Source organism: Rattus norvegicus, chromosome 5 (assembly GCF_036323735.1).
Source record: "Rattus norvegicus strain BN/NHsdMcwi chromosome 5, GRCr8, whole genome shotgun sequence".
Taxonomy (NCBI): Eukaryota; Metazoa; Chordata; class Mammalia; order Rodentia; family Muridae; genus Rattus; species Rattus norvegicus.
Genome location: NC_086023.1, coordinates 150,800,466 through 150,813,533, shown reverse-complemented (window position 1 = coordinate 150,813,533; position 13,068 = coordinate 150,800,466). Strand labels below are relative to the sequence as shown.

The 13,068-nt window shown below is 45.7% G+C and overlaps 1 protein-coding gene across 8 annotated transcripts in view; it reads left to right on the top strand.

Moving 5' to 3' along the window:
* Wdtc1 (WD and tetratricopeptide repeats 1) overlaps positions 1 to 13,068 on the top strand; it is a 68,201-nt gene that overhangs the window by 30,025 nt on the left and 25,108 nt on the right. For all 8 annotated transcript variants that reach the window (NM_001107908.2, XM_063287533.1, XM_039109774.2 and 5 more), the window contains 2 exons: positions 5,840 to 5,986; positions 7,521 to 7,604. In NM_001107908.2, the coding sequence (NP_001101378.1) occupies positions 5,939 to 5,986; positions 7,521 to 7,604 (132 nt within the window). In that variant the 5' untranslated portion in view covers positions 5,840 to 5,938. The remainder of the gene's footprint in view (positions 1 to 5,839; positions 5,987 to 7,520; positions 7,605 to 13,068) is intronic.

Sequence of the window (13,068 nt, the reverse complement as noted above, 5' to 3'; positions counted from 1 at the left end):
GGGGTGGGGGGTGCACAACACCTAGTGTCCTGGATACTGCTGAATTGTTGTTCTGCAAAGCCCATATCCTTAGCCCTCTTCTGTTCCGCCATCTCTTCCAACCTAAGCAAGTGTTAACCTGTTCTCCATTACTGCTTCTAAACCCTTACATGAAAAGGATCCGATCATATGACATCATCTTTCATTTGGATGGTTTCTGAGTTCATTCTTTGTTTGTGAGTTGGCGTGCGCACATGTGTGTTGTGCGTATGTGTGAGCGTGTATGGAGGCAAGAGGTCAACCTTAGGTGTGGCCCACTATCTCTCTGTGCATATGTATGTGTGGCCCACTATTTGCCTGTATATGCATGTGTGGTTACAGTCATGCCAGGATGCAGTGTAGAGGATAACTCATGAGAGTCCCGCCTTCCACTGTGGGTTCCTGGGTTAAACTCAGGTTGTTCGGCTTGCAGGCCAAGCACCTTACCTGCCAAGTTGTCTCCCCACCCCCGACACACACACTTTATGAGATTCAGTCTAGGCTGGGGGGTCTCCTGCCTCCCATCTCCCAGCGCTGGGATTGCAAGCTTGTATTGCCAGACTCAGTTTATGCCAGACTCTGGGAGTCGAATTTATTAGCAGGTACTTTATTCTGTCAACTGAGTGATCACCCCAGCCCCACCCCCTTTTTGAGATAGAGTCTTTGTAGGCCAGGTAGCCTTGAGCTCATGACTCTCCTGCCTCAACCCCTCAGGCTTACAGGCGTGTACACCAAGCCTGGCCTTTTCCTTGCTTTTCCTGGTCAAGCGACAATATGCACTATATTTACCCCTGAGGCATTGAGCTGTCTTTGTCCAGCGCTTCCATAAGCGTCTCTGCATAAGGTTTTATGTGGAGTTTCCTTTAAGTTGAACTCCCAACTTAAAGCTAGCAGTAAGGACATGGTGCTGTATGTCACTTTCCGGACCTCTGATGGGATCTCCAGTGTCAGCTTCATTCCTGATAGAGAAATGCGGGAGACCTGTGCTACCGGAGATGTGTAATAGGACCGATCAAGTTTTAGAGTTCACACCTATCTGGTCTGCTGAGCCTCTGCTGTGCTCCGGGCACGGTGAGGGAGGGACACAGCTGCCCCCTGAGGTAGGTGTACCAGCTCTGTACCCGTTTTACAGAGGTGCAAACTGAAACTCAGTGTGAGGTGTCCTGTTTTCCTGGGATACGGAGGGGGCTGGAATTCACTCATGCCCAGTATGTGAACGCCCATGCACATACCACTGTGTGTAGGGAGGTCAGAGGGCAACTTATTCAGTCAGTTTTCTCCTTCCATGTCACATGTGGGTTCCGGGAATCAAATTTAGTTAAGTTCTTAGTTTCCTTAGTTTCTTATCCTTGTAGAAGAAAGTTTCCTAGTAGTCTAAGCTAAAAGCTTGTGGTCAGGATAGGGTTAAAGATGCCATGGTAGCCATTTTCAGCCCGAGGGAGAATACCTTCAGAGAGGTGTAACCTCTGCACAGAAGCTCAGCTCATATTTCTGCCAGAACATTAGGTCGTGTGTTTTCCTCTGTGCTGCCAGTGCCATCCAATTCACTTTCCCCTCCTCGTGGGTGTCTGTCAGGGCTGGCCTTGTAGCACCCTAATTACAGATCACACCCTGCAAACCTTTGTCCTCTAGCTAGAGAATGTCTTTATTGAGCTTTCATTTTCTATGAACAAACTAACAAATCAGCTCTCAATATTCTTCCAGCGCTGAGTGTGGAAGTCACGGTGTGGCATTCACTGTCCTGCCTCAGACTGGAGAGTCCATGTCCTCTCTAGTGACTCCCTGCTGGCATGTCCTTCTGTGGGTAATGTCCTGCTGTCTTCTGTGATTGCTTCTTAGATGTATGAATAAATTAGTATAACTAAGATTCAATTAATCCTTCCAAGTCCAGCTCATTAAAATTTTTGATAAAATTCTTGAAATTATTAATTCCAGCCATTATGTAATTTGCATGCTACATCTAACATAGAATTCCCATTGGTGTTGTCTTCTCTAGTGTTTCATCCCGTATGTCACTGCAGCATGCCAACTTCAGGTCCCTTATTCCTAAGCTTCTGTATGTGTGACTTGTTGACTATTTCAGGAAGGCCTTCATCTTCTCATTATACAATAAGTTTTATCGATCCAGTCCTTTATGTTTGAGAGTTTGTTTTGTTGTTTTCTCAGTGTAGCCACCCCTGACAATCCTGGAATGGGTTTGTAGACCAGGCTGGCCTCAAGCTCATAGAGACCCACCTGCCTTTGTCTCTCAGCTGCTGGGATTGGGTGTGCCCACCCTGTTCGAGAGACTTTGGGTAGGGATATGAAAGCAGGGGCTGGGGATTTAGCTCAGTGGTAGAGCGCTTGCCTAGGAAGCGCAAGACCCTGGGTTCGGTCCCCAGCTCCGGAAAAAAGAACCAAAAAAAAAGAACCAAAAAAAAAAAAAAAAGAAAAGAAAAGAAAGAAAGAAAGTAGTTGTGCCCCTTGGTAGATTTAAAGGTATTTCTTTGTGGAACTTTTTAAAAGATTTATTTAATGTATATGAGTACACTGTAACTGTCTTCAGACGCACCAGAAGAGGGCATCAGAGCTCATTACAGATGGCTGTGAGCCACTGTGTGGTTGCTGGGATTCGAACTCAGGGCCTCAGGCGGAGCAGTCAGTGCTCTTAACCGCTGAGCCATCTCTCCAGCCCATCTGTGAATCTTTTATCTAATTAGATGTGCCTACAAAATTTTGTGGGAAGGGACCGAGTCTTTGTTTCCTTGAGAACAACCAGGCTGCGATCCCAGGGTAGCTTTCCAGGGCGTTGCCCGTTTCTTCTTAGGATAGAGCAGAAATAAATGTTCATCAAAATCTTAAGTATAGCTCTTGCTTTTGTTCTTCCTCTCTTCTCTCTCTCGCCCTTCACTCCCTCTCCAAATGTTAAAATAAAACAACAACAACAACAACACCACCTAAGTATAAGCCAGGCAGTGGCAGTACACACCTTCTTTAATGCCGCAGTACTTGGATAGAGGCAGAGGCAGAGGCAGGCAGATCTCTTGAGTTCTACTCCAGCCTGACCTACAGAGTTACATGACAGTTAGGGCTACACAGAAACTGTGTCTCAAAACAAACAAAAAAGTTAAGTATACATTAGTTGTATCAAACTAAGCAGTCTGATTTAAATCTGCGTTTTTATTTTATCTCTCAACTGACTTTATGCCTGATTTCCTCCTTTGTTTCTTTCAGTATTTCCAAGCCCTACATCAGTCCTAACTAACACCACTTATCCTTAACCCTGAGCTCTCTTGGTGTAGGTGCTGTGTCTTTTATTCTGTAGTCTCCATTCTCACCGTGCTTCATACTTGATAAAAAACAGTTATGACTTGGTCGGCTCTTTGGATTCTCACTGTGGCCATTACTCTGGAAAAGAACACACCATTGTGATTAAGAACAAGTCATATAGGCTTGGGCTCCAGTCTCTTCACTGCTCCTGTTTATTGGCCATATGACACTGTGAAACTGTTACATGTGAATCTGTTTGTTTCTGTTTACAGTAACAACAGAAGTAGCATGTTGTAGCAGCTGTTTTCCATGCTGAAGCTGAGGCCAGAGCATTGGGCAGTGCTCTACCCACCCCCAGTGCCAGCCGGGTGGCCCCCACTCTCCTAGTTTTTTTTGAAACAGTATCACTAATTCACTTAGATTGGCTTTGAAGTTACCCTGTAGCCTTGGGCAGGCGCTGACCTCTGTCTTTCAGCAGCCTCCTAGGTACCTGTAATGACAGGCCCACATCATCAGCCTGGATCCAGTTGAGCTGTTTGAACCTTTCTGGCTTTGTTGCCTTGGTAATCTCTCCTCAGGAGCCTCTTCCTTCAGTTCTTTGACTTTTGTCCTTCTCTTCCAGCTTTAGAGTTATCCTCTGGATGATTTATAGTTAAAAGCAGCAGAAACCAGCTATGGCAGATTCCTGAAAAGGATTAAAGCTGGGTGTGGTGGCGCAAGACTTTAAAGGCAGAGGCAGGCAGATCTCTGGGAATTGAGGCCATCCTGGTCTACATAGTGAGTTCCAGGACAGCCAGGGCTACAGAGAAATCCTGACTTGGAAAAAAAATTATACTATAACCCCCGAAGTGCCGAGTGTAGTATTTGTTTAAGGCCACACATAACATATGTGGTTTCCCTTCATGGCTGTCATTTATTTTTGATGAATTTAACTGCATTCGTTTTTATGTGTGGGGTGTGTGTGTGGGTGTGGTTGTACAGGTGCTGGCCGGACTCATTTCTCTTTCTATCATGTGGCTGCCAGGGAAAGCACCGTCACACACTGAGTCATCTTGATGCCCTGGGATTCTCATTTCTCATTTATCCGTGACGTCGTGTGGCAATACATCCCAAATATTGAGAATTTGTAGGCTTTTCTTCTACAGTCTGTGATGAATATACCTAAGCTTTCTTCTTGCATTTTGTGTTTCCTTTTGCTGTATGCTAAAGAATCGGACTACTTGCTCTTTTAAACAGAATCAGATGATAAAGGGATAGCATTTAGGGGTGATGGAATGGAGGCTAAACTATCCAGATACTGAAGAAGACATTCTATTCAGCTGAGTCTTGACCATAGTCATCAAATATTTGCTTAACATTTGCTAGGGGCTGGGGAATGGCTTGGCAGTTAAGAGCAGGAATTGCTCTTCCAGAAGACCCTGGTTTGGTTTCTAGCACCACATTGATGACAACTGTGTGTAACTCCAGCCCCTAGGGGATCTGACTCCTCTGACCTCTGCTGGCACCTGCACTCATTGCACATGCTTACACAGAAACATAATTTAAAAATAAAAATTAAACCTTAAGGCTGTAGAGATGGCTCAAAGGTTAAGAGCACTGGCTGGTCTTCAAAAGGTCCGGAGTTTAATTCCCAGCATCCACACGGTGGTTCATAACTGTCTATAAGATCTGGTGCCCTCTTCTGGTGGTAGGTATACATGCAGGCAGAACACTGTGGATATAAAATAAATCATTTTTAAAAAATTAAATCTTAAAAAAAAAGTTATGGCTGGGGATTTAGCTCAGTGGTAGAGCGCTTACCTAGGAAGCGCAAGGCCCTGGGTTCGGTCCCCAGCTCCGAAAAAAAAGAAAAAAGAAAAAAAAAAGTTATGGGATGGGTTTGGAGAGGTCACTTGGTGGTTAAATTCTACAAAGGGCCCATGCTTGATTCCCCACTGCAGCTCCAGTCCTAGGGATCCGATACTCTCCTGGTCTCTTCTGGTCTGCACATAAGGCACAGATATACATGTGGCAAAGTACTCCTACGTAGAATTTTAGAATATTTTTAAATTAAAAAAAAAGTGGTTGGAGCTGGTGAGATGGCTCAGTAGGTAGAGCAAGCCTGGTCACCTATGTTGGATTCCTGAAACCCATATAAAGGTAGGAGGAGAAAAGAGATGACCAATTCGACAAGGAAGTCTCTGTCTCCACAGAGACAGTAGTAGTACAATAATAGTTTCCTTGTGTCAGCTCTCTGGAAAGCACCCTTTTCCAGTCTGTCTGTACTGCTGATGTGGTTGTGGGAGAGTCCAGCCGAGGTCTCAGATCTAAAGTGATTGGCAGGTCAGATGGTTTGCCACAGGTGTGTGGAGGAATCCTGACTCCTTCGAGTGCTTGATCGGTGCTCCCCATAGTTAGGAATCACAGTGCTCCCCATCTTTACCCATCCAGGGGTTCTTCATTGGAGCAGGGCTAGCCCACCACATTAGAAATCACTGAGGGGGCTAGTGGGCTGCTTTAGGAGTGGGGTCAGGCTTTTGAAGGCACCTTTTCCATTTCCCAAGGCTTGATGGATTTTTAATTTTCTTCCTAGGTAATTAAATGCTTGTCTTGTGGACCTGGGCTTGGCTGGAATGTGCAAGGGTCTTGAAGATCCTTCTATAGCTTCCTTCTGTTGAACCATTAAGAGAAGATGGCAAAAGTCAATATAACTAGAGACCTCATTCGTAGGCAAATTAAGGTAAGCAGCAGCCCCTTCCTCCCCCACCACAGTGGTTCTAAACCGTCCTAAGGCCGTGGTCCTTTAATACAGTCCCCAGCCATAAATTATTTCTGTGGCTATTTGATTACTATCATTTTGCTACTGTTATGAATCATAATGTAAATATCGGTGTTTTCCAATGTTTTTAAGTGACCCCTGTGACCCCGGCAGGGGGATCGTGACCACTGAGAACTGTAGCTCAGCCCTACAGATTCATTTAAAGATGAAAAAAAAAAAAAAAAGGCCAAAAAACCCGAGCAGACAGACAGCTCTAGAGCTGATGACTTACCCAGAGTCGTACAGCTCGTTCACAGCACACTGAGGCGGAAATCAAAGTCAGCTGCCTCCGCCGATTTTTTTTTCAAGTACACAGAATTTACGGAGTGCTCCCATCTCTGTACTCGTGCCTCCATTGCTAAGATTAATGCAGGCCGGTGAGCCATCAGTGGAGAGAAGGTGTCCATGTGGGTGTGCACACAGGAATGAAAATGATAGCCTCTTCATGGCCTCAGCTGGAGATTCCAGCATGGGAGCCGCAGAGCCTTAAAATAGTCTAAAGCAAGGCATATGTGCCTCTGCTAAGAACCTTAAGCTGGAGTCCTCGGCTTCATAGACCACTGCCCCGAGCAGTTACTTACCTGAAGGCCGCTCACTATGCCCGCCTGTGCTCTGATTTTTCTGTCGTTAAGTGATAGCATCTTTGAAAAGTTAAATGATAGAACATTTTTAAACTAAAAAGAAAATTGTACTTAGTAGTCAGGAGGTGTAGTGATGCATGCCTTTAATCTCAGTCCTCAGGCAGGGGGATCTCAATGAGTTCAAGACTAGCTTCATCCACATAGAGAGTTCCAACTAGGCCTGCATACTGAGACACTGTTTTCAAACATACACTCATCTACCAAAGCACTGAGCTTTGGTGTTCACGTGGACGGACTGGACGGACTCGGTGTAGCGTATGCCCTGATAGGAGCCAAGGGTTTGGCGTGCCTCAGGCTCTGCATTGTCCGTTGTTCCTTGTCTTGTTGAGCCTTTGGGGTGAACCTTTACCAAGTTCTGGGGGGTTTTATTGGGCCAGGTGGCCTTAAAGGCAAGGACCTATTTTTAGAAGCTCAGAGTCAGTGGGTTATTTTGGTATGTGTGTGCCTTAACGGTGTGCATCCTAAAGATGATGCCCGTCCATCCTAACTCCGGGAACAGTCCTCATTGGTTTTCCAGTTCTTCGTTACCGGTTCTGTTTCTTACTGTGCCCAGCATAGGGTTGGATATAGAAAGCCTGGATATATTGGGGACTAGGGAGGTGGCTCACTGTTTGCAGCATACTGCTCTTCCAGAGAGCTCAGGTTTGATCCCCAGCACCCAGGTGGTAGGGGACCCGATGCCCTCTTCTGACCTCTGCAGACACCAGGCGTGCCCATGTGCACGGAGATGTGCATGGAGGAAAAAACATCCATAGACAGATACTAAATACTATTGGATTGAATCAAAGGAAATGCAAATTTGTTTTTGTTCCCAGGAGCGGGGTGCCCTGAGCTTTGAGCGGCGATATCATGTCACTGACCCTTTTATCCGGCGGCTGGGCCTGGAAGCAGAGCTTCAGGTAAGCGATCCAGTTTGCATCCCAGACACACATCCTGCTTCCCATCCCCTGCAGGTGAGACATGTCTGCTGCTCAGTTAGAGGCGTGTGCCACCACACTTAGTCAGGTGTACGGGGGGAGTGGGCGTGTCTCGTGTGTGCGCGGGCACTCTTGGATGCCAGGGGCATCAGATGCCCTAAAGCCAAAGTGACAGGAATCGAACTCAGGTCCTCCTTGTAGACAGTATGTACTTAAACTGCCGGCTCATCTTTCCAGACCCCGGTTTTCTTTCTTTCCCTTTTTTGCTGTATTTTGAGACTGGTTTCTTTGTGTAGCCCTGGCTGCCCTGAAACTTGATCTGTCAACCAGGTTGGCCTCGAACTCAGAGATCCCCTTGCCTCTGCCCCAGGAGCTCTAGAATTAAAGGAGTACAGCGCCACACTCGGCTGGCTTTTCTTGATATTACACTTAAGTAAGTTGCATGTACTACACGGTCATCCCTTGATGTGCTTGGGATTTTTATAGAGCTTTCCACAGGTCTGAGTATCTTCTAAAGCTCCTGGTTTGTTTTTTATAAAATGACTTGTCACTTTACATACAACCTACCAACATATTTCTGAACACACCATCTCTAGATTGTTTGTAATGCCTGATGCAGTGTAAATGCTGTACAAATAGTTGTCATACCACATGGTTTTGAAGATGATGAGGAAGAATGTCTGCGCAGCTGCGGCTGCCACAGTCCTGCCCCTTGCTTTCCTCTGTGCTTGGTTGAGTCTACGCACAGGGAACCTGTGGGTGCTGCAGCCACATCTCTCGGCTCTCCCTCTGCCTTTACTGTCCTTCTCTTGGTACAGTTTAGATGCAGTGTTTATATGTGGCCTAGATTAGCCTTGAATTTACTTCTGTATCTAAGGCTGTTCTTGAACTCCCCACCTTTCTGCTTGCAAGTCCCAACTTGGAATTACAGGTATGGGCCTACCATGCCTCGTTTTGGTTGCTCTTTATTTCCATTTTGTTTCTTGTGTAATTTGAGCATAAATTCAAATTAGATTGAGTCAAGTATAACATAGAAGTGCCATGGGCTTCATGTAAGCTGTAGAATAGTAGTGGCAAAGTGAGCCTTAAAATTTTGTATGTGGGGTTGGAGATTTAGCTCAGTGGTAGAGCACTTGCCTACCAAGTGCAAGGCCCTGGGTTCAGTCCCCAGCCCCCAAAAAAAATTTTGTTTGTATGTATGTATGTATGTATGTATGTATGTATGTATGTACGCATGTATGTATGCATGCACTGCAGTGAGCATTCATGCACATGTTTCTGTGTAGAGACATACTTTTCAGATCTCTCAAGAGTAGCTGACTTACAGTCAGTATTATTTGATAGACTCGAGACAGGGTTCCAGAGTCTGCTCACAGCTGCCCTTGAACTTCCAGCCCTCCGCCTCAGCCTCCCAGATGTCTGCCCCACAGCCACACCTGGATAGCTACATAGTTTACATTTTTTTACATTTATTTACTACATGTTTTAAAACTGTTCTTGAACTCCCGACCTGCACACGTAGGTACACACGGGTGTGGAGGTTAGATGACAACTTGGGAGCCAGCGCGCTCCGTTCACTATGTGGGACCCAGGTCTCCTCTGTCTCCACCCTCCTCTCTTTCTCCTTAGTCCTTCAGTGTTGCATCTACAACGTCATTGCTGACTTGAGGTGGGGAGGCTTATTTTTGTGTTTCTTCCAAGGATTTTATGGGGTCTTTAGAGTAGGTAGAGTCATTTGATAGATAATCAAAATGCAGTGAGAACATTGAGTGAGCTGGGTTGGGGGGTGTGCAAAATTAAGGTCCTTAAGGGAGATCGTACTTCATTCTTAGGGTTTAGTTGTGAGCCCAGCCTTTAATACTGAGGCTTCTCTCCACCCTGACACTGCAGTCTTTGGTCATTCATGGTGGTATCTAGGATCCAGCAAGTGCTGCACCACTGGGCTGCATCCCAAACTTAATTTTTTGCATGTCCAGTTGTCCAGTTGTCCCAACACCATTTGTTGCAAAGGCTATTTAGTGTCTTGGCACTCTATTGTCACTGTCTTCAGACACACCAGAAGAGGGCATCAGATCTCATTTCAGATGGTTGTGAGCCACCATGTGGTTGCTGAGAATTGAACTCAGGACCTCTGGAAGAGCAGTCAGTGCTCTTAACCTCTGAGCCATATCTTGGTACTCTTAACAGAAATTAAGTACCCATAAATGTATAACTTTTTTGGTAACTGTCAACCCATGCCATCGATCAAAATAACAGTTCTTATGCCAGTACCGCTTTGTAGCACTTGAGAAATCAGGGCATGCGGATCTTCCAACTTTGTCCTGTTGCAGGGTTGTTTAGCTATTCTGAGTCCTTTGCATTTCCATGTGAGTCTCAAGTGCACTGCCACCTGTTCTTATAAATAAAGTTTTATTGGAGCACAGCCACACTCATTCATTTATGTATTGTCTGTCTGTTTTAGTGATTCAACACCAGAATTGAATGATTCATACAGAGACCATATGGTATACAAAACCTAAAATATCTATTGTTTGGCCCTTACAGACAAAGTTGTCGGCACGTGCTTTAGATACTGAAGTAAATTTGTGCCTCAGTCACCTGAGCACAGCAGTATGAAAGCCCCTCTGATTCCCTCATGAGGTCGGGCAGGCAGATGCGCAGTGTGTGGCTTCTGTGCCAGCCGCACATCCTACCCTGGGAGAAGGATGTGGCAGTGAAGATGCCAGCATAGTTCCTGCCTTTCAGAGGAGAGGCCTTCTCTGACCACCACAGGACATTTGCAGGCGGTCCCACCCCCATGCTAGGTCTTCTTAGCACCTAGTCACTCCTGACTGACCTGACCGAGGTACATGAGGCTTTCCTTCCTCCCTCTAGAGTTCAATAGCATTTACAAGCAGAAGAATTCTGTGCTAGGTGCTCAGGGAAAGTACAAAGCCTGCAGGGATGTATACACTTGATGTAGGCTTAGTATAAGGAAAAATTCTGTTGTGAGTTATAGCTGTTGCCTTGCCAACGATGTTGCCTGGAACATTAGGAATTGAAGTATGTATGTAGCTATAGATAGCTCATTCTTTATGGTAGTGGTGATTGATTTATTTTTTGTTTGTTGAGACAGGGTTTCAACTACGTAGCCCTGGCTGTCCTAGAACTCACTCTGTAGATCAGGCTATCCTCAGACTCATATCTATAACTTTTACATTTTTCAAATTCTACTTTGAATGATGGTTCTTAAACATTTTTCAGACTATTTTTATGTACATTGGTATTCTACCTGCTTTTATGTCTGTATGTCTGTGTAAGGGTGTCTGATCTCCTGGAACTGGAGTAACAAACAGTTGTAAGCTGCCACGTGAGTGGTGAGAATTGAACCCAGGTCCTTTGGGAGAGCAACCAATGCTCTTAACCACTGAGCCATCTCTCCAGCCCCAGTTCTTAAACATTTTAACCTCCCTTTTAACCCATACCCACTGGTAGTATAAAAGAAAGGATGGGGGGTGGGGGGGCATTTAGAAAGGTTCTTGGTAGCAACTCCCATCTGTGTTGTCTGGAAACCAGCAGCTCAGTTCACAGGTCAGCTGCGGCAGCTCGATCCACTTGCAAACACTTCACAGATACACCAGCGGTCCAGCAGATACACCAGCAGTAGAGTCAGGATAGCAAACACAAGTCAGCAGAGTGACAGCAACAGAGACAGCCAGGCCTCAGCCTTGGCACAAGTCAGCAGGAAGGACCAGGAGGAACGCCAGGAGAAGAACTTGGCTGTGCTTCTCTCGGAGGAGCGAAGATCAGAGATGAGAGACCCACAAGTCTCACACAGTTAGCTCTATAGAAGCAAGCCAAGCTCAGCCTCCGTCACTGTCTGACGAGTCCTTTTTATACTCTCTCCAAACACCACATGTTCAGCACGTGTCTTGCCTCATCATGTGTGTCTGTCTCGGCTGACACCACTCTGTCAATCAGCCCACATCCGCAGAAGTGGCAAGAAACTGCAGCACACCACCAGAAATTTTTTGGTGTGTTTCTGTGGAGTCCTGACATGCAGCTCAACTATGCAATGTAAGGTGGACCAGTGCATGTATGTTGTTAGCAAAGAATCCTTCATCACATGTCCTCTCTCTTGTGTCTGCTTCAGTGGAACGTTCCCTCACGAGTCTGCATTAGTCTTTCACCTGTGTCCACTTCAGGACACCATCAACATAATTGACTCTCCCAAAAACCCTTGAGTTTCCACTTCAGAGATCCACCTGCCCCTGCCTCCTGAGTGCTGGAACTAAGGGTGTGTACCACACTGTCCAGTCCAGGAATCGCCACCAAACCCAGGACCCTGCATGTGCGGGCAAGCACTCTACCACACATGAATGAATGGATGATATCGGGGATAGTTCCTTTTTCTCTTCTCCACACCTCTTCTCTGTAGTGGTCCTTATTAGGTCATGATAACACAAGAGTTATTTAATGTCTCTGAAGCTTAGTCTTACCTGTAGGAAGGAATAATGAGATCATGACTAAATGTCTGTGGTTCTACCTAACATTGTCATACTTGGGTGCTAGAAACTGTTCTCAGGGCCTCTGGAAGAGCGGTCAGTGCTCCTAACTGTTGAGCCACCTCTCCAGCCTTCTACATTATTTTTTGTGTGTTTTTTGGGGCAGGGTCTCTATTAAGTCCTGTTCTAGAACTCACTATATAGCTTGGGCTGGCCTTAAACTCACAGAAATCCTCCTGTCTCTGCCTACCAACTGCTGGGGATTAAAGGTGTGTGCCACCACATCTGGCCCCCCACATTATTTTTTGAAACAGGGTGTCTCACTGAATCTGGAGCCCCTGATGAATGCTAGACTGGCTGGTCATGGAGACCAGGGATCTGACTGTCTTTGTTCTTTCCTCTACCTGAGTCTACGGGAAGGTGCCGCCGTACCCCGCTGTTACATGAATGCAGCCTGTCTGCCAAGCCTGACTGTATCAATCCACTTCCGTGAGGTGTTGTCCTCTGACCTCCACACCGCTGCCATGGCACACATGTGTGAACACAGACACTAAGTAGATAGTTAGGTCTGGGGAGATGTCTCAGTGGGTAAAGGCCCTTGCTACCAAGCCCAGAGAACTGGTACCCATGGTAGAAGGAAAGAGCTGGCTTATATATGCAGGTTGGCCCAAAAGCTCCTCCCTAAAGGTAAATACATAAAAAACATAGTTTAAAAAAATACTAATTCTAGTATTAGGATAAGACAGAAGGATTGTGAGTTCAAGGCCAGCTGGAGCTAAATATAAAAGCCTTGTCTCCAAGCAGAGATAGGCTGGCTAAAAATTAATGAGGGACTATTTACAAGTGCCCACACGTGCTCTCCACACACAGTAAATGAAAAAAGAAAAACCCATAATGAATGCTTTAAAAACAAAAACTTGTTATAGTTTTTAAATAATGTATTTTATTTTAATGTGTGCTCT